The sequence below is a fragment of the Rattus norvegicus genome, chromosome 4 (genome assembly GCF_036323735.1).
Source record: "Rattus norvegicus strain BN/NHsdMcwi chromosome 4, GRCr8, whole genome shotgun sequence".
In the NCBI taxonomy this organism is placed as follows: domain Eukaryota; kingdom Metazoa; phylum Chordata; class Mammalia; order Rodentia; family Muridae; genus Rattus; species Rattus norvegicus.
Window position 1 is genome coordinate 164,561,385 of NC_086022.1, and position 21,972 is coordinate 164,583,356.

The 21,972-nt window shown below is 39.0% G+C and overlaps 1 protein-coding gene across 4 annotated transcripts in view; it reads right to left on the reverse strand.

Annotated features, from left to right (window-relative positions):
- Clec1a (C-type lectin domain family 1, member A) overlaps positions 1-21,972 on the reverse strand; it is a 27,209-nt gene continuing 5,237 nt past the window's right edge. For 2 of the 4 annotated variants that reach the window (XM_039108218.2, XM_039108217.2), the window contains exons 3-7: positions 12,462-12,560; positions 11,093-11,269; positions 7,438-7,589; positions 5,226-5,344; positions 1-4,344 (exon numbers count right to left, since the gene is read on the reverse strand). In XM_039108218.2, coding sequence (XP_038964146.1) covers positions 4,194-4,344; positions 5,226-5,344; positions 7,438-7,589; positions 11,093-11,269; positions 12,462-12,560 — 698 coding nt within the window. In that variant the 3' untranslated portion in view covers positions 1-4,193. The remainder of the gene's footprint in view (positions 4,345-5,225; positions 5,345-7,437; positions 7,590-11,092; positions 11,270-12,461; positions 12,561-21,972) is intronic. The other 2 variants (XM_039108220.2, NM_001109253.1) reach the window with 2 other exon arrangements.

The window sequence follows — 21,972 nt, forward strand, 5'->3', positions numbered from 1 at the left end:
TGATTGTATTTAATCTTTTATTTTGAGAAAAAGAAGCTGAGAAGTACATTTTTATCATTCCCTTCACATTAAAAAGGCATAACTTAGATAAATAAGAATAGTAATGATGATGAAGAAGAGAAAGATGATGATAATGACGAAGACAATGATGATGAAGATGATGATGATACCTAATTAACCAAAGAAGCAGCAGAAATTATTTAAGGAAACTAAGTTTCCTTTGACTTGAAGGTCATTTCTCAGTGGCTATGGTCTTGTCGCAATGAGATGATCATGTCTTTGTCTTGGTTTTGTTTATTTACCTTGATGAGGTGTTTAAAAGGTGGAAGCAATACATACATGCACACACATACACACATGCTCTCTCTCTCTCTCTCTCTCTCTCTCTCTCTCTCTCTCTCTCTCTCTCAGAAAAAGGAGAAGAAATTTCTTTAGCTTTCTGCTGATCCTGGGAGAGTAAAGAGTCCACAGACTGTGAAAGTTGTAGGCTGTTTGGTTTGCACAGCTGGCAGCTGGTAGCTAAATATACCAATCTGGAAAACGGAGGAACAATGGTGATTTTTAACGTTGAAGACTGTTTGTCTCTGAGCTTCTTCAAAGGCTTGTCATCCAGCTATGTTTAGAGAGAGGATGGGAAGCACGGACAATTCTTCGAGAAAAAAAAAAGTACAAGGGAACCGAACGCAAACATCCTGCAGCTGATGTTATCCACCCTGTATATAGGGTGCTGCGTTTACCAGCCAGAGATGTATGCACAGTGCAGCTAACACAATTGCCTACAGTGTCCCAGGCAGCCATGCTGCACTTACACAGACGGAGCAGTTGGGAGAGGTCTCACTGCAGGTTGCCAGTGATCCAGGATACCTGTCCAGTAATTAGCCACAAGAGGATCAGTGTAATGTCCTAATCCTACCAATGATGAATTAGGTGCTTTTAATCCATCTCACTAAGTGAACTTTTTAAAAAGAGAAAAATAATAAAATTCCTCTACACTTGAAAACAGATACACAGTACTGCACACTAAACACAACAATAAAATACTGAAATAATAATATTGATAGAATGATACGATTGGCGTTAGACTCTAAAGATCTATTCATAGAGTGGATTTTGTCTATCTTAAGTCACGTGGCATTTTTATTTTGTTTTATATTATTTTGTATCTTTCAAAAAAAAAGGCACTTGACTCCCAAACATTAAGGCTGGTCACAGGACGACCACTCAACCATTGTGCCATGTTTGTAATCTATTTGTATTCCCCACGTAAAAGCTGCCTCTTGCCCTCCTCAAACTTCCTGCTGTCACTGGGCTCCTGACCTGCTTCCTGCTGATAAGTCCTGAGAGTGCTCAATATCCTCAGGAAAAGAAATAGCTCATTGTGTACCCGAGGGAGCTCATTCTCTGGGAAAGGCCATGTTCTCTGTTTGACTCTTCCTGCAGTTTTTCATCTCAATTACCTACACAGCAGAGACTATTAAAACGTCTTCACGTTCTTCTCGTCCTGGGAGAGCCAGTTCATGTACTTTCCATCTTTTATTAACAGAAAGCCTTCTCTAAAATTCATTTTACAATCACTTCTTATGTTTTTAAGTGTTCTGGAGGCAATATTGGACCATATCCCCTGTTCTCATTTTTTGAAATGCTTGCCTATGGTGTTATCAATAGTGTGGGGTTTGGATACAGGAAGGGGAGTTATGGATAATGGCGAAGGATAGTCTCAAGGAAAGAAAATATATCAAATAAATACTATTTTTCTCTTTTTCCACCTGAAATGGCAGTTTGCTGAGGTCTCAGATTGCAAATGGGAATGCTTTTCACCCTTTAGATAGCTAATGGTAGAGAGACACATGTCACCCTCCCAGAGCCTAGAATGCCAGGAGTCAAAGCATAAATGAGAACCATGACCCTCTTTTACAAGTACAAAAAGTAACTGGCTTTCTCTTGCTGACTACTGGTTCCTTCTGAAGTAGGTTTACATAACAATTGCCTAGTGATGGACTTGATCTTTATTCCATATTTTGAAATACTGTATTAGACAATTTAACCAAACAGAAGCAACAGGCATTATTTTGTTAATTACGGAAAATATTTGAGAATACTTTTTCTCTTTAATGAATACAGATGCTGCCTTTGGGTTCCCCTATAGTTAAAGAATCACTAAAACATTTAGAATATTTTCTTAATTTCCAAAACATTTTATATTGCAACCTACATCATGAGACTAACTTCACACCTAATTTTAAGTAATCTCATAGGGAGACTATAAATATTCCCACATTTTAGTAAGCTACATGACATGGGGTGATTGGCTCAATAAACAAACCAAAACAAGAAGGACCCAAATCCTCCATTTTAAAACCGCCAATATACGGTTTTAAAAATATTCTGTTTGCTTGACCCAGGAAACCTGCATATAATTCAATATTGAAGTCCTACCCTAGCAAACATGACGGAAATCTAAAAGAAAACTCAAGTAGCCTCCCAGTAATGTCTAGATAAATGACAGTAATAAAATTAAGTCTTATGAAAATAAATATGGAATTGTTTTTCATAACAAAGAGCTAATTTAATTGTAATTTCATCATGAAATAGATGTTTCCCAACTTTTATTATTGAAAATTTAGAGTGTGAAAAATCTATTGTTGGTACTTCCAACCCCTGAATGTTACAGCAATGAAACCACTTGGCATGGTGCTATGAACAAAGACCCTGTTGTGGCTTTGAATGTCACCACCCAGAGAAACTTATGTCTAGTCAAGAGTCTGGCTGTGCAGATGTCACAGCTTCTCTTTCTCATCCCACGCCTGTTGAGAAATTGTGCCTCTCCCCCAACTCCGTTAGTCAACATACCAAGCTCATTGTCCTGATTTTGCCTCAAACATTTCACTTTAGGAATATTGTAAGGTCATCCTCTTGAAGACAATATGCTTTGAAAACTTTCTTATACTTAAGTAATGTCATAAACAATATCTTTAGAGTGGCCCTACCAATTGTCAATGCACAAGCAGTCAAGAAGTGATTGTTTCCATATTATGAAAAGGATTCCTTTGTTGATACTCCCCTCCCAAATCACAAACCCACTCTAGAACCTCACCCGTTTCACATTATTTACACATATTATTATTAAACATTCAGTACCTGAAAGGTATAAACGTTGTTCAAACATGATGGCAGAAGAAATCGAACTATTATCCGTGCATATACAGAGACTGTTTTAGATTTTGTTGTTATTTGATATTTGTTGTTTGTTTGTTTTGTTATCGTGTTTTCTAGGCTTTGTCTCTTTGGGAGTACAGGGATATTAATTCTAATTTAGATCAGAGTTGTCTCTTTCCTCGGAGACGGGTTTAGGGAAAGACACATTTGATGGAGTGGTGATTGACATAGTGTGAACTGTATCAGCTGGAAAGCTGGACACGGATGCAACAGGTGAAGTCACTTTTGAAAGCCTCGAAAAGGCCAAGTGTGAACTGGACGCACACACACAAAATTGTCTGTGTGTAGAGCAGCACAGGGGTGGGGACTTCTGCTAGCTTTTCTTGGACTGTCTGTTAGGATAAAGGACGCCAAGTCTTTTTCTTCTGTTCTCTCTTTTCACTTTGCTTTTTCACATTTCTGTTTTAATTCTTCTTTTTTTCTCTCTTGTTCTTTTGTTCCTTTATTTCCCTGTTACTTGAGAAGATGTATCATGTAGCCTAGGATGGCCTTCAACTATGTATCTGAGGCTGGCCTTGAACTTCTCATGTCTTTCTCCTCCTTCCAAGTGCTGTGACCAATACTTGTGTGGATACCAGCACACCCAGTTTGTGCTCTTTGTATCAACCCTTCTATTTTCTTATATTTCTCACTTTTCCAAGAATAAGAGAGACATGAAGCAGAGGCTAATAACAGACCCTGAGAAGGGAAAAAGCTGAAAATCTTCTGTAAATCGAAAAGGACAACTCTATGGCTTCCTGGGGCTAGGTGGTTCACAAGTAAGACTTTTTGTGCTTGGAAAATGTGGGCAAGAAGTAAAGCCCAGGCCTGGATAATGCTGAGCTGGAACCAGGAGAACCTCTCATATACCAGGCCCAGCAGCTGCCTCTCTGTTTCCCAAAGCTTTGAATCTCCTTCACGTTGCCCTCCCTTGACAATCCTTTTGCTGGTGGTTGAAGCTGACCTGTTGGCCCCTTTTATCCAGTGCTTCATGTCCCCTACTGGAGCTCCTCGGGGACCACTCTTCCTGCCACCCTCTCACAGGCACACCTCCTCAGCTCTTTGCAGTCCTTAGAGTAAGCCTTTCCATTGAAGATGGTCATGCAGTCCCTGCTTCTTAGGTTGGTGGGATCTATTATAATCTCAAACCTTAAGAAAGAAAAGAAAAATAATGTAATTGAATCAGAGTTTATTTCTGAAATGGATTATTAAGAAACAACAACAAAAGTATCCTAATCTATGTCCCCAGTGTGGTTTTGCTGAGGAGATGGCGGCCAATGAATTCTATTTTTAGCTTCTCAGTCTCCATCTCATTCTTAGAAGCAAGCGACTATTCAAAACAATAAAAATTGTTCTTAAAGCAAACACGAACTCTGATTTTATTGCCAATGTATAGTCATCTACCTTTTCCAACATTCAGTTTACTTAACTAAAAATACAAATGGTTTCTTTACTACGTCCTGATTTATTGTAAACAGAAAATGGAATCTGCTCAAACAGACCTTTAAATGCAATAAACTTTCATACAGAGATTACATTCATGCCCACCCTATCTGAAAGTTGCTATAATAATTTTTACATTTACATTATACAGTTTGGAGAGCCAATACACATTGGAGGCCATAGCCTACCCCTGGTTATTGACAAATTGGATAACCTCTATTACATATGAGTCTCTTAGGTTTGTACTTAATTATTAGTCTAAAAGAGATATTCCCTCTCTTTTCTCTCTCTTTTTATTCCTTCGCCTCCTAGAAAAAGGCTCATAGATACACACTGCTGAAATCAGTTAAGAAACCACCTGCTTAAAAACAACAACAAAAAGTAAGCACCTGCTGATTATTTGAGAACCCCATGTTTCTCTCTCCCACCACTTTTCTAAGCCATTTCAGTACAAGCACCTCTAGGCATCCTCCTGTGAGTGCGCTCTCCAATAGCAAACCAGATAGATGCTCTATAATTACTGCCAAATGGCACAGCTAATCTGTCTACATCAAATACCTCTCCTACAGACTATTCTGAAGGCTTACAGTTCAAAGGAGTAAGGTGTCCCATCTGTCCACAGCCAGGCTTTGCCACTGCCATTGCGGGAGAGCCCTGTCCAATAAGAGTAGAAAAACTCAGAGTAGCTCTGGGGCATGGCAAAATCCTGTGAAAGGCATACAAGAACAACTTTAGCTTTGAGATGCTTCAATCAGGAGCAGAGGGACATGTGGGAGCAGTAGAACTTCTAGGAGAATAACATGGAAATCTAAGAGGACACACACACACACACACACACACACACACACACACACACACACACACACACCAGGAGACTTAAGAGGGAAAGACACCTGCCAAGAAGTCCTTTAGAAATTTGTCCAGAAAGTATGGAACACATAAGTATAACATACTTTGTCTTAATAAATATTGGATCATAGAACAAGCATTGTATCAACCAGTTTATGCCTGACCCATTATTCTTATGGCATAAGATTAAATTCAAAATTGATATAAAATATGAAAGGAACTGAATGTAGTGTGCATGCCATTGATCTCAGAATTCAGGAAGCAGAGACAGGTAATTCTCACGAATTTTCCGGTAGCCTGTTCTACATAGCCTACTTCACAATAGCCAGAACTACATAGCAAGGCCCTGTCTCAATATACAGATGAGGGAGAGACAGAGACAGAAACAGAGAGACAGCGGGACAGAGGTAAAAATAATGTGTAGCCTGAGATATGGCTCAGTTAGTAGAGTGCTCGCCCTACTTGTCTTGAGCTTTATGTTCAATCCCTGTATTCCAAAAGCAATTTAATTTAATTATACATTAAAGGTTATTACTATTACTCTTGTTTAGTGAATTAAAAGAAAACAAAAAAGTGGGAGGATTTACAAAAAAGTAAAATTATTCCAAACAATGGAAAAATGGAGACATAATTCCTATAGGTATCAGGAAAAGACACTATGAATAAGAACACAATTATGAAGTAAAGAAAAAAAAGAAGATTTAAAAGGATAACATGAATCTCACATTAGGCACAAGAAAAAATGTACATATGTGTGTGTGTGTGTGTGTGTCTGTGTCTGTGTCTGTGTGTCTGTATGTTTCTTACCTACACAAGTACACATATAGCCATATACTACATGTGGAAACTCTTTTTCCATATGCAGCTGTACAAAAAAGCAGTGTATACCTTCTTTCTTATTTGGCTGCTATCTTTGAGTCTTTATATATGAGTGTTTAAATTGGATATTCCTAGATGGCAAGAAAGTAGTAAGAGGCCATAAGGAGATTTCAGGAGAAAGGGAATAGAATGCAGGTGGTATGAAGGCAAGAAATGGAACAGGAAGGGAGAGATGGGGTGCAGATGGGGTGCAGATGGGGTGCAGATGGGGTGCAGATGGGGTGCAGATGGGGTGCAGATGGGGTGCAGATGGGGTGCAGATGGGAGGGCAGGGTTGAGGAGGGAGTATGGGATAGATGACAAATACTAAAGACTCTGAAAATGCTGTACATTCCTACACTATAATCTTACAAAAATATATACATGCACATATATATGTTTAAATGGAGTCACCCTATAATGGGGCAATGCCTTCTAGACACCATAGGCTATCGAACAAAAAGCCAAGTATCAAAAAGTCTTAGAATATAGCTTAGTGGTGGGTTGCCCAACTTGCACTCAGCCCCATCACTGAAAAACCCCCAGTGTCAGGTCTGTGTCACCTCTTTTTCAGCTGTTGGTCAATGAGTCCCGTAGACAGAAGTGTCAATTTGGAGCTTTATTCTTATATAGGCCAGTCTTCTGGAAGGTGATACATGCACACACACACACACACACACACACACACACACACACACACACACACACACAATACACATAAAATTCATACATACATATGTATGTATATTTGCGATTTATTACAATTATTTGACTATTTTTCAATTCAAAGCTTTTATACATTTAAAACAGAGATTGCACCAATATTGTTTCTTTCCACCTCATCCCAAACTGTTAAATTAGGACACTTTTTACATGCCCACTGACTGATGGGACAGTAAATATTTAAGGGAGAACACAGCTTATATCCACTTCAGGCATCACTTGTATCAGTAGAAGTGAGACTTGGCCTTTGTTGTGAGCTAATATGGAAATCTATGGTTCGGAACCTTGGTTCCTTACAATTTTCTTGCCCTGTATTTTTCTTTCTTTTTGAGGGGCGACTTCTTCAAATGCTGAGGCTTGGGAACTTACCAGCTCTTCCTGAGTGCTTATCTTCAGCATGGTGGCATTGTCAGCCAGGCAGAAGTATTCACAGCTTTGCCAGGTTTTACTTTCTTTGTAGAACTGATAACATTTGTTCCCATGCCACTTCCATTTTTCTGGGCAAGGACTGCATCTATGTCCTTGGAAGAGGAAAAAAAGAAAAAAACCACCACACAACACATTGGTTAGTTATCTCTGCAGGGATCTGATGTTTCCTCTTTTGGAAATAAAGAGTGCTGAATATTCCAAGAAGTAACATATCTCTTAGATAGTTGAGTGAGCATCTGTACTACCCACTGCACACTGGGAATGATCTATAATCGAAGTCGAACATTCAGTGAACATTAAAACAGATAGTACTTACATGACGTGTTAGATCTGGTGATGAATGACCAAAACTTCCTTGTCTATGCCATGCAGAAAGTGGACAAAATATCCTTTCATGAGGGGATTCATATGACTATGCTGTGATTTGAACATGAAATTCTTCCCATGGGTTCATAAGCATCAGGGACATAATTTTGAGCTGGTGAGCTTTGGGGACATGATTGGATCCAGATGGATTTGAATATCATTGATGGACTGATTTCTTGATTGTTTCTGAATATGATGGCTTTAGTGGGAGGTGATGAAAATAATGGCTAAGTGAGAAGTCAGTCTCTGGGGCATGTTCTTAGGGCTGCGTTGTACTTAGCACTTTTTTGTGTATACCCTTTTCTCTGCTTCAAGGATGGCACGATGGAAGCTGTCACACGGTGGCCTTCCCTGCCATCATGAATCTTTCCCCTTTTCAAGTTGCTTGTTAAGTATGCTCAGGTGTAGATCCCTTGTACCCACGCTGTTTGTTGTGGATGTTGTACCCATGTGTGTGTTGGGAGAGAGTGGGTACGTACAAGCCAAATAAGTAAGAGCAAAAAGTTGAGAGTAAGATAGAATATGTAGGTGCTTTTTACATGGATGAGTAGTAGTATCATGAGTATCATGGTATGGGTGTCTGGACTTTGGCCTCTGAGAGTCAGAGGCCTGCATCTAAGTGTTCTCTCTCTCTCTCTCTCTCTCTCTCTCTCTCTCTCTCTCTCTCTCTCTCTCTCTCTCTGTGTGTGTGTGTGTGTGTGTGTGTGTGTGTGTGTGTGTGTGTGATTTAATCATATCCATGTCTGAATAACTATTTTATTCTGGAGGGAGTAGAGATCTGAACCCTGTTTACTCTATGCTACATATTGAGCCATAGATCATGCCTTCTGTTTACCTTCTGTTTTGAGTCAGGGATTAAGTGACTCATGATAGAAACAAAATTTCCTCAGGACACAGCACACCCATATATACATATAAATGTGTATGTGTTTCAGGGGAAATATATACTTTTGGTCAGCTAGATGAAAGTGTGTCATGAAAATGTACTGCTTTCAGATATTTTGCTCCTGACACGTAGAGCTAATGAAACATTGGCCATAATGTTCCCAAGCTGAACGTGGCTATTCCCTATGAGCTCTTCCTACAACGAGTCTCTCTATGTAGGAAGCTTCATGTGACAATAGCTACAACATGATCAATGAAGCAAAAATGTTCAGCAAGGCAATGCTCTAAGGCAGATCATGTAGTTTTAAGATGTAGGAAAACTGCATCATCCAAAAATACATGGTCATTTTTTATTAGTTTTTTTTCAGTAGATTATGGGAGTATTATTTTAATTTGTGACACAGACTTTCTTGCATATTGAACTCCTCACAGATTAGATCATTCATTCCTAGTTCCTAACATTTAAGTATCACTTTATATTTAAATTATGTATAGTTTATTTGCATAGACTTTTTCATTTGCCTTTTGTTGGTTTTCGAGCTACCTAGATGAAAAAACTGGATTATCTCTTTGATGATTTAGAATCCTACAGAGGAAAAAAAAGTTCATTGGCTTGTCAGAAAAACAAGAAAAGAGAGAACTAAGGTAAATGAGGTCACTAGTCATGTGGAAAGCAATCACTTACCGAACTGTGCCTTGAGACACTGTTTACTCACTCAATCATCTGCTAATGGGGAAGTGGTGTGGGGAGGCATGATGATGAAACTGTGGTAGAGTTTCCAAAAGAGAAACCAGTAAGGACTGCAAACTGTAGGTTTTTCCCATGTTTGTGTGGTAGAGAGGGCAGAAGAGAGGGCTGATGTGAATGTAGTGTCCTATGATGTAGCTTTCAAGAGGGGAATAGTGAGATGGTGTCAGGTTGAGGGGACACTGAAGTGATGGTCACAGTTATCACCGGTGATAGTTTTGGTTTGCCCACTATTGTCATTTTCATTACCCTTGGTCTTTTGTAAGATTCATATTTTTGAGAAATAAGCCATGGTGAACTAAAACAACTGTAATTTATTTCAAGCTTCTCTGAACTTTGAAATAATTCCTACATGCATCTAAAAGCTTGAAAATTGTAGTTTAGTCCCTGGAAGCTCTGGTTGGTTGGCATTGTTGTTCCTATGGGGTTGCAAGCTCCTTCAACTCTTTCAATACTTCCTCTAATTCCCCCGAGGGGGTCCTGTTCTCAGTTCAGTGGTTTGCTGCTAGCATAGACCTCTATATTGGACATGCTCTGGATGTGTCTCTCGGGAGAGATCTATATCTGGTCCCTTTCATCAGCATGCACTTTTTAGCTTCATCAATCTTATCTAGTTTTGGTGGCTGTATTTATATATGTGTCACATGTGGGGCAGGCTCTGAATGGCCGTTCCTTGAGTCACTGCTCTAAACTTTGCTTCTTCCATATCCCCTCCTATGGATAAACTACTACCAAAAGACTATACATGGACTGATTCAGGGCTCCAACTGCATATGTAGCAGAGAATAGCCTTGTTGGGGCACCAGTGGAAGGGAAAGCCCTTGGTCCTGCCAAGGTTGAACACTCAGTGCAGGGGAATATGGGGTGGCAGTAAGGGGGATGGATGGGAAGAATACTTGTATGGGGGAGGGGGAGGGAATGGGGGGCTTATGGACAGGAAACCATGAAAGGGAATAACGTTTGAAATGTAAGTAAAGAAATATATCTAATAAAAAATGTGACTATTAAAAAAAGAGAAATGAATCTGGGGATCTTTCCTATGTAAATCTGCTAGCTGCCTAAGTAGGACTTGCAGTCCTTATTTAAATTGTATTTAAAAAACCTGAGGCCTTTTCTGGATAGAAATTTATGGATCACAGCATATGTGGGATCCAAAAAAAAAACTGTTTTTTTCTGACTGGCTTCCCTTTAAGCATTACACAGAGCTGAACCCATGCTATCATTAACGAAATGTTTTCCTCGTTAAAAAAAATTGTAGTTATAACTTTCCCAACATTTTCATTGTGCTGGGCTAGAATGTGCCAACGTAACTGAGGCCTATCTCAGTATTTAGTTGCTTATGGTGCTATTTTGATTACTCTAAATGGACTACTATGTTTTAAATGCTCACCTTTGAAGAATCCCTTCCTACACCATGACAAAAATGCATATAAGCAATTATAACTTAATGTCGGATCATGATTATGCAGCACAAACTGTTTATTGAAATGGCAGGAAAAGTACTTGTAAAATATACATGATTCTCGTTACCCAGATAGGAAATTCTGGTTTAGATCGAACAATTTCTAGAGGCCAGAGTGACAGGGACATGCTTACCTCCACTTTTGTTGTAAAGTTCACGACACAGTTTTACGGCTACCTGCTGCAGAGTTTCAGTGAGTTTTCTGTTCTGGGTCTGGAGGGACTGTAGTTGTCGGGACATGTTCCCCAGCCTTTCATCCTTTTCAGTGATGCTGTCCTGCTGGGTATTGGAGAGCTGGTAGAACTGAAAAACTAAGTCATGTGACAGAGTCAGACCGGACAGCTCATATGCCTGTTTCTATTTGCCACACATGGAGGAGACAATAAAGCATATAGTTTAACAGCTTAGTACGGAGAGCTCACATTGCCACATGCAATGGCATAGTTAATCGCTCCCTCCTAGGCAAATCTGCATGTCCACCCCTGTAGGGAAATGTGAAGCCATAATAGTGGTTCATAACGTTGGAAGTTAAGAACTCAATCCTAATTGGTTTTCCTTGTCAAAAAATAGTTTTTGTGTCTAAAACCAGTATAAAACGATAAACCTACCCATCTATTGAGTATCTACTCTGCTGAATATTGGAAAGATGACACATACTATTGTTTCTCTGATTATTAAAATGTTCCGATCTCATTTTTATATATTTGTGGGTTAGCAGATAGGCTCCATGAGGACAAGTCACTGCTTTGATGTCACTCAACTAAAAACATTCCAACACAGGCATGAACCTCAGTTTTCTAAATCTCAAGAAATGTGTCATAAGACATGGGAGCTACTTACTTTACATTCCTAAGGAAAGAAGGTGGTTCCTAGACAGTGCTCTATCAAGACTATGTAAGTTCGGGAGTAAAGAGAGCTAACAGAATTTCTTTTTAACTTTTAAAGTGAAGTTCATAGATTTAACTTTGACTTTAGCAGAATCCCCTTGCCGCCCTGATCTACTTTACTGTGTGGCTTTTGCTCCGAGTCACCTTCAGCAGTTCAGGAAGGGGCTGTATGTTCTTAGCAAATGAAGCCAATTTGCCAGAGCCCATCAAGAAATTTACCTTTGCAGCTTTGAAATGTAACGGTATAACACATGCAATCTTCCTAGCTTGATTTTCATACTCCCCCCCCTTAAATAACTATTATTTGCCAGTCGTTTGGACAATCGTGATTGAGCACTTTTATGTTCCTTGTGTAGAAATTGGATGTGTATAGAAGCCACATTCTCCTACACTGCTGGTGCTCTCTAAAGTACTTATTTACACCCCAACATATAAACAGATACAATACTTATCTCAAAAAGAACATTTTCCTTTAACAGGAAAATGCTCACTTTATTTCACTACATCAACTCCTAGTCAATTAAACAGTTGCCTTTAGAAAGATGAAGGGACTCGAGAACTAAGGTTTTAAGAAACTCATAGCAAGAACCTTCCCCAGGGTAGAGCACAGACTTACACACAAGGCCCAGGGCTGCCAGGCCAACGAGCAACACCAAACACAAGGTCAGCAGGGTCAGGGCCACTGGGCGCCAAACTGAAGAGGGTGTCCCATTCTCTGCAGGAAACAAAGAGAAAATATGGGTAGTAGCCTTTTCTTTCCCTTGGATTAAAGTCAGTTGCCATTAGGTACAGAGGTTGGAGAACCTTTTAGATGCAAAATTAAGGCAGGCAGGACTTTTCCCTCTGTCTTTAGAGACTTGGACACAAAACCCTCTTAACCTCACTTTGTACATCTAGTCCATTAACAAGCCCTGACATTTCTGTCCTATTCTCAGGGCCCACATTAGTTTTTACCACGGCATTTAAATGGCTGTGTTTAGAATCTTATGCTTGTCAAGATTCTGACTGTGGAGGTCAAGTGTACACACCTTTAGTCTCAGCAGTGAGAAAGCAGAAGCAGGAAGTTCTCTATGGGTTAAAGGCCAGACTGGTCTACATAGAAAGTTTCAGGCCGAGTCAGGTTTGCATTGTGAGTCTCTCTCTCTCTCTCTCTCTCTCTCTCTCTCTCTCTCTCTCTCTCTCTCTCTCTCTCTCTGTAATCCAAAAAACTACCAACAACAAAAATGACTACTGGGAAAATTGTTACATTTGCCTGATATGAAGCTAGGCATGAAGCACCTATAACCCCAGTAGCATAGGTAAAGGTAGCGATCAGAAGCTCAAGGTCATTTCTAACTGCATTAGAGAGATAGAGACCAACCAGTGTTGACACAAACAAAAAGCCAAACCAAAACCCCAAGAATCTCAAACCTTACCAACCAGCAACTTCTTACATCATCAATTCATTTGTTCTTACTTTTGTAAAATAGACTCTGCCCACTGAGCTCCACGTATGTGTCTTTAGGAAAACAAATATGTTTATCATCAGAAATGATGGTTTTACTGCTTCTTTTTGGAGTCTCCTGCATGAAAGTCGTAATTTCTAAAAGTGTTACATATTCATTTACTAGATTTATGTCTTCTCCAAACTAAATTATAAAGGAATATGACTGTCAATTTCTCAGAGATGAGTGTAAAATAAAATCAAGCTTCACACCAGTCAAATAATAAAATAAAACATAGAATGAAACAATACAGACAGTATCTTCTTCTTGACTTTGTTTCCATGGTTTGACCTATCTCATTAGACTGTGTCAGGAGGAGACCCATCTCCTGGTGAGATCATCTATTTGGGTTATGACCAAAGCCAACCGACAGAGTTGAGTTGTTCTCAGTGCAGATAATATCTGGAGTTTGTGACAGAATAAAAGGAGAGTAGAACCTGTACCTTCTTCTCTCTGTATTCCATTTAATTGAGAAGGCAAGTTAGGTTCTGAACCAGAAAGAACAAGCATAAAACTTCACTTCCAAATCACTGGAAGCCCACAAGGGTTTTAGGGAATTAGGCAGACCATCTTCACTCTCTCCTCTGTACTCCAATTCCCACCACCAATCTTATCCCTGGTTCAGTAGCAGACCATCAACAAAGTCTTTCCTTCCTTGGCCCCTACACATTGATCTTTATACATTGATAGTAGGAGAACTCACTCTCACCAATAGACAGGTCATCCAGACAAAACTAAATAGAGAAATGCTGGTACTAAATAGTGTAATAAACAAAATGGATCTAACAGATATCTCTGAACTTTTCACCTAAACACAAAAGAATAGCTTCTTTTCTGTAGCTCATGGAACTTTCTCCAAAATTGACCACATATTGGGGCCCAAAGCAAGGCTCAAAGAGAGAAGAAAATTGAAACAACACTCTGCATCCTATCAGAGCACCATAGATTAAAGCTAGATATAAATAACAACAGAAACATTAAAAACCTTACAAACTAATGGAAACTGAACAACTCACTACTGAATGAAAAATATATCAACACAGAAATTAAAAGCACTTTAGAATTGAATGAAAATGAAAATACAACATATGCAAACTTATGGGAAATATGAGGGTGGTTCTAAGAGGCAAGCAATAGTACTAAATGCCCACATTAAAAAAAACTTGGAGAAATCTCATATCAGTAAGTTAGTAACATGCCTGAAAGCTCTAGAACAAAAACAAGGAAAAACACCCCAAAGGAGTAGATGACAAGAAATAATTAAACACAGGATGAAATTAATAATATAGAAATGAAAAAAGATTTTAAAATTCAATGAAACAAAGAGTTACTTCCTTGAGAAAACCAATAAGAATGACGAACCCTTACCTAAATTAACTGAACTCTATGGATGAAAAGACAAGTAACAAAATTAGAAACAAAATGAGGGCATAACAAAAGATACCAAGGGGATCCAGAGAATTACAGAGACATACTTTAACAATGTGTACTTCATTCCATTAGAAAATCCAAAAGAAATGGACAATGTTCTGCACCAATGTAAAATAAAGACCAGATAAGCAATGAGAACAGACCTACAGACCTATAACTTCTAGTGAAATAGGAGCATTCACCATAAAAAGGCCAGAGCCAGAAAGCATGGAATTTTACCAACTTTCAAAGGAGATTTCACTCCAATATTTCTTAATTATTCTACAAAATAGAAACAGAAGGAACACTGTCAAATTCTTTTTATAAAGCCATAGTTGCTCTGACATATAAACCCCATACAGACTCAACAAAGAATGAGAATTACAGACCAATTACCCAATGAGCATAGCTACAAAAGTTATCAGTAAAATACTTACAAATGGAATCTAAGAACACATTAAAAAGATCATCCACCATGATGAAGTAGACTTCATTCCAGAGGCACAGGGATGGTTCAATATACATAAATCAATAAATGTAATCCACCATATGAAAGAAAACCCACAATATCATTGCATTAGATGCAGAAAGGCCTCTGATGACATTCAACAGCCCTTCATGATAATAGTCATGGAAAGACTAGGGGAGGCATAAAAGAAATAAACCTCAAAATAATAGAGGCAATTTATAGCAAGTCCACAGCCAATATCTACCCAAATAGAGAGAAAAATCCATAGCATTTCCACTAAAACAAAAAACAAGACAAAGTTGTCCACTCTCCATATCAATTTGACACAGTACTGCACTAAGACAAATGCAAAAGATCAATAGAACACCAATAAAAAGGGAAAAGGCCTGTGCGTCTTTATGCAGATAGTATGATAGTATACGTAAGTGACCATAAAACTACAACCAGCAAACTTTTACCGCTGACAAACACTTTTATCAATGGAGCAAGATATAAAATTGATACATAAACCTAGTAGCTTTCCTGTATACAAAAGAAAGACAGACTGAAAAAGAAATCAGGGAAAGAGTAACTTTCACAGTAGACTCAAAAAATATAAAACATATTGTGGTAACTCTAGCCCCCCCCAAAAAAAATCCTTGTAAAATAAAAACTTTAAAACATTGTAGAAAAAACTTGAGTAAGATATCAGAAGATAGAAAGCTCTCCAATGACCAGTAAGATTATTATAGTAAAAGTGACAATTTTAGCAAAAGCAATTACAGTTTTAATGAAATCCCTATCAGAATTCCAACAAAATTCTTCACAGAATTTGAAGGACAATTTTAAGCTACATATGGAAATACAAAAAGCCCAGGAGAGCTCTCAAGCTGTAGTACAGAGCTGTAGGAGTAAAAGTGATATGATTTTGGCATAAAACAAACACATTAATCAATGGAATTTAGTCAAGAATACAGACATAAACTGACACATCCATGAACACCTGATTTTTTTATGATAAAGCCAGGAATACACAGTGAAAAAAAGAGACAGCACCTTCAACAACTGATGCTAATCAAATTGGACTGTGGCATATAGAAGAATCCAAATAGATCCATGCTTATCACTCTGCACAAAAATCAACTTCACTCCAAGTGGATCAAAGACCTCAACAAAAGGCCAGATACACTCAATCTGATAGAAGATAAATTAGGGAATAATCTTGAGCTCATTGTCACAAGAAAAGACTTTCTGAATAGAACACCTTTATCACAATTAATAAGATGAACAATTAATAATCAGGACCTCATGAAATTGAAAAGCTTCTGCGTGGCAAATAATACTATCATTTTACCAACTACACATTCAATAGAGGGATAATATTCAAATAATATAAAGTACTCAAAACCCAGTCATTAAGAAAACAGATACTTCAATTTAAAAATGGGGTACAGAGCTAAATGTAAAATTCTCAAAAGAAGATACACAAATGGCTGAGAAACACTCAAAGGAATACTCAATAGCTTTAGTTATTAGGGAAGTACAAGTCGAAACTATCTTGAGATCTCTTCATAAACAGTAGGAATGTCCAAGATTAATAAAGCAAATAATAGTTCATGCCGGCAAGAATGTAGGGTAAAGGGAACATTCACCCACTGCTGGCAGGAGGGCAAACATGAACAGCCTTTGTAAACTCAGTATGGCAGTTCCTCAGGAAGTTGGGAATAGACCTACCTTAAGATCCAGCTACACTACTCTTGAGCATACACATAAAAGATGCTTCATCCTACCACAGAGACACTTGCTCAACTATGTTCATTGCTGCTTCATCCATAATATCCAAAAATTGAAAATAACCTATATGTCTGTTGATGGGTAAATGGATAAAGAAAATGTGGCACACTTACACAATGGAATATAGAATGTTGATCAGTTTTTTTTAAAGAAAGAATAATATTTGCAAATAAATGGATATAACTAAAAATATCCTAATTGGGTAACCCAGACCTAGAAAAAAAAATATGGTATATATTTAACTGTAGGTAGATGTTAGCTGTTAAGTTTTAGATAAGCAAGCTACAATCTATCTAACCATAGAAGTTAAATGTAGGCTAAGGGACTGGATCAGGAGAATGAGTCTCTCTAGGGAGGGGAAATAGAATAGTTATTGATGAACAAGTCTGGGGGACTGATTCAGAAGGATTAAAGGGGATAGACTGAGAAGAGGGGAAGGAGAAGAGACTACTGTAACAGAAAACTAAAACTAAGGCCATTTGATGGGCCACATGAAAACCAAATACAGTAGAAGCTTCTTATAAATATGCACATATAAAGTCTCCAAATAAACGAGGAGATGGGGCTCCAACTAGATATCTCTAGTCATCAAATGAAGCTTCCAGTACCAGGGATGGGTCGCATCTAATAGAGTTATTCACCCTGTGGGTACTTCAAATAACCCAGGCTACTGCCAACATTATCAGTTTCTCTTCTCAAACTGATAGTAAGGCCCTATCACTGAAGACAATGCCCATACAACTCATTGAACATACGATTTGGGGCTGCTGCCTATTTAAAGCCTTCATCATTACTAATTAGTGTTTGCAGAGCTGAAATGTACTCTACACTCTACCAAAGAAGAAAGATAAGGACCAATTGTCCAGCTATAAACCCTCTGATCTGCAGTGATGGCCTTCATTCAAGATTTACTAAAGCAATAATGGCGAGAAGTTGTGGTAGTAATTACCACAATATCTAATTAGATTTAATATCTAATTAGATTTAAGGTTCACTTCATGAAATGGAACCCACACCCAACAATGCTCGGATGGCTCAGAACCTGAGACTAGATTGACCATAAATCTAAGGGAAAACTAAATACGACAGTTCTGCTAAAGGGACATAACAATAAAATGACTCTTAATGACTTCTGTTAGATGTGTGATGTGTGCCTTGCTCAGTCATCATCAGAGACATTCCGTCCTGTAACAGATGGGAACAGAAACCCACAGCCAATGTGCAGAGAGTGAAACCTTAGGAGTCTCAGTCATAAATGGGATGCCTACATCAAATCCTCCCTCTCGGGGTCAGGGACTCTTCCAGAAGAGCAGCGGAGTGAGAGAGAATGTAAATGCCTGAGGGGATGGAGACCACTGAAAAACATGGATTTCTAAACACAGTTGAAACGGTGCATGTATCAACTCATAGACTGTGGCAACGGGCACAGGCCCTGCATAGGTCTGCGTCAGCTGGGATTTCAGCACCGAGATAGAAAGCGAATACAAGCCCCTATCCATAACATGGAAGCTGCCTCCAGTTGACAACCACTTGCAAATGAAAAATTAATTTTCCCCAGTGGAATCTCGTTGAGGCAACAAACCACTCTTAATAGCAGGCCCCATGCCCAGCAGTAAATAACAAACACAAAACGAACTCAATAGCAACTTTGGGGTTTCTTTGTCTCATAAGTTTTAGTCAGGGCATTAATTTTATTAATTTTAATTTTACTGTTATTATTATTTAGCTTACAAGTCCTTTGCATGTGGATTACAGCTTCTCCAGTTCTGTGCTTTCCTGTGTGTGTGTGTGTGTGTGTGTGTGTGTGTGTCTGTGTGTGTGTTTGTGTGTGTCTGTGTGTCTGTGTGTCTGTGGGTGTGGGTGTGTTTGTGTGTGTCTGTGTGTCTGTGTGTCTGTGGGTGTGTGTGTCTGTGTGTCTGTGTGTCTGTGGGTGTGTGTGTGTTTGTGTGTGTCTGTGTGTGTGTGTGTCTGTGTGTGTGTGTGTCTGTGGGTGTGGGTGTGTTTGTGTGTGTCTGTGTGTCTGTGTGTCTGTGGGTGTGGGTGTGTTTGTGTGTGTCTGTGTGTCTGTGGGTGTGTGTGTCTGTGTGTCTGTGTGTCTGTGGGTGTGTGTGTGTTTGTGTGTGTCTGTGTGTGTGTGTGTCTGTGTGTGTGTGTGTCTGTGTGTCTGTGTGTCTGTGGGTGTGTGTGTGTTTGTGTGTGTCTGTGTGTGTGTGTCTGTGTGTGTGTGTGTGTCTGTGTGTGTGTGTGTGTCTGTGTGTCTGTGTGTCTGTGGGTGTGTGTGTGTTTGTGTGTGTCTGTGTGTGTGTGTCTGTGTGTCTGTGTGTCTGTGTGTGTGTCTGTGTGTCTGTGTGTCTGTGGGTGTGTGTGTGTGTGTGTGTCTGTGTGTCTGTGTGTCTGTGGGTGTGTGTGTGTGTGTCTGTGTTACTGTGTGTGTGTCTGTGTGTCTGTGTGTCTGTGGGTGTGTGTGTGTATTACATGATCCTTCTGCTTTTTTGTTTGGCTGCTTTTCTTATTGTCCTATTCCAATCTGTTTGATTTTTGGTTTTTTCTTATTTTATTTATCATTATTATTTAGATTCCAGCTTGTTTTCTAATTAAAGACAGAGAAGGTATAGATCTGGATGGGACAGAAGGGTCAGAGGATCTCAGCAGAGCTGGGGGTTGGGAAATCGTAATCAGAAATATCGTGTGAGAAAAATCTACTTTTAATAAAATCAAAGTAGGAAAGTCCCCACTTTCTTCAGAAGAGATCCTCTGTATTATATATTCTAGGCACAATGTTAGGAGCTAGCTGCTATTGCCACAGTGAAGCAGGAAAGTTAGCTTGTCATAAGAAATATGGTGCCTATGCTCCTGAACTTACACGGAGTAAGGAAAATATGTCAAAATTCAGAGAGGAGTCATGTGCGTGCATTTTATTTTACATTTTAAAATGTGACTCATGTTTCTTAACAATCGTCTCCATAGACAGCTCACACTCTATTTAGAAGAAATTTCAAAGCACTTTTCATCAACGATAACAACCTCATTATGACCCCAACCTGATTTAATGACTTCCAGTAGGAAAGTCCCTGAACATTCTTTTCATTAGCCAGACTGTACCCGCTCTTTTCTTGTTTTCTCAAATATGTTGTTGTTGTTCTAATGCTCTCCTCACAGAATCCTTGTGTTATGCCCTTGCAGCCCTCAAAGTTAATTCTCCCTTAGTTCCTGCTGTTCTCCCTGCCTTTGCTTCTGCAACCAAGCTTTCATGACAGAATGGCATAGAACTTGACAATTTCCCTTTTTCCTGGATGGTTATTTTCCCCTCTAGATGCTTTTCTTGTTGTGAGTCTAACAATTTCTAATTTTGCCTCAAATGCTCCCAACAATGCTGAACTATCTCTCGAGGGACCACCTCCACCTAATTTTCCCACAAAAATAAGCTGTTTTGGAGGTGCCTAATTTTGGCCTGGCTTTCATGTAGTTTAGGGGTTTTAAAAGAGAATCCCTATGCTGTCTCCTGGGGCATGCTTAGAAGGGGGTGTAGATAGGCCAAAGAATGATGTAAACATCTCCAGGAATGCTGAGATATATATAGAAGAGAACACCATCTTCCTGTGTCCTCTAAATACTGCTACGCTATGAAATGCTGGAGTGATGGAGTCAAGTTTTGAATACAAACCCTTTTGTTGTTACAGGAAACTTGGCGGAAGAAGAGTATTGTCATACTTGATTAGTTATTCTTCATCAGGCACCAGAAGAAAAATCTACACTCCCCCAAACCAAAAGCACGTCAGAAATAAAGTAGACATCACTAAATAAGGGCTCTGAGGATAGCCCCAGAAGGCAAGGGGTCTTAAAAGCTAGAACACTTGCAGCAGAGCCAGGATGCATTCATCATGTCTAGCCCTGTACTTCGTGCATTCCATTTCTTCCTACGAAGACGTCCCAGCTCCAGCTGAATAGTCCCCCATGACCCTTCGTGATGAGTTCTGTTGTGATTCTCAGAGCCAGTTTATAGCGATCTAAATCCTAACCCAAATCGCCATCTCGCTTCCCCCTTCCAAACTCTTATTTGACTTGACTTTGCCTCATAATGCACTCTATCTCTGGCACTATGTACCAGGCTAATTGTTCTTTTCTGATGTCCTCGCCACACTGTCGTCCACAGAGCAAAAAAGTCACCCAGTGCTTCATGTAGCTTTTCCAGCAAATTCTTGTAGAGCTGTGACAATTGACACCTTCTCTTGGGATGCACAAAGCAAACTGTTGGTTTAGATTATTCTGTGCTTTCTAATGCCTCAAAAAATAGCATCTCCCCAGTGCCCACCATGGTGTTTAATATTTAGTGAGTATGCCTGAAAGATTTATGAGACCGTGGGAATGTGACTTGTACCTTATTGCTGCAATGACAGATGTGTAGAAATGAAATTAAAAAGCTGGGAGAAAAACGAAACAGCATTGCATTAATTAGAGCAGGACAAAATGGAAATTGAATTGACTTTTGATTATGTGTTTCAAGTAATTACTAATGAAGGTGTACTTTTCGTATCCTTTTGGTAGGATAGCATTTGCAGTGCAGCAGGAATCTTGTTCCTTCTGCGACATCATTGCCCTAGTCTTGACGTTGTCCTGGGCTTCTTTTTAATTTAAAGTGTGATTAGACTCTCTCCAGTATTAAAAAAAAATCGATTTAAAATGTCCTCACCCAATCTTGTGGCACTTCAAGGATAACACATTATATTTTCTACAAAGACTTTAGATAAAGAAACGAGATGATAAAAGTCATAAATAGCTTCATGTCATCATTGGCTCCTTTTTGAGACATTGCTATAAAATAACCAATAGCTTGACCTGACTCTTAGGAGACTGAGATAGGAAGAGTTTTGAGCTGAGGAGAATTCTGGGTATGCAGGGAGTTTCAGCTTTAATGCATGATGATGATGATGATGATGATGATGATGATGATGATGATAAATAAACTTCTATTTTTCTCTGTATTCTTGAAA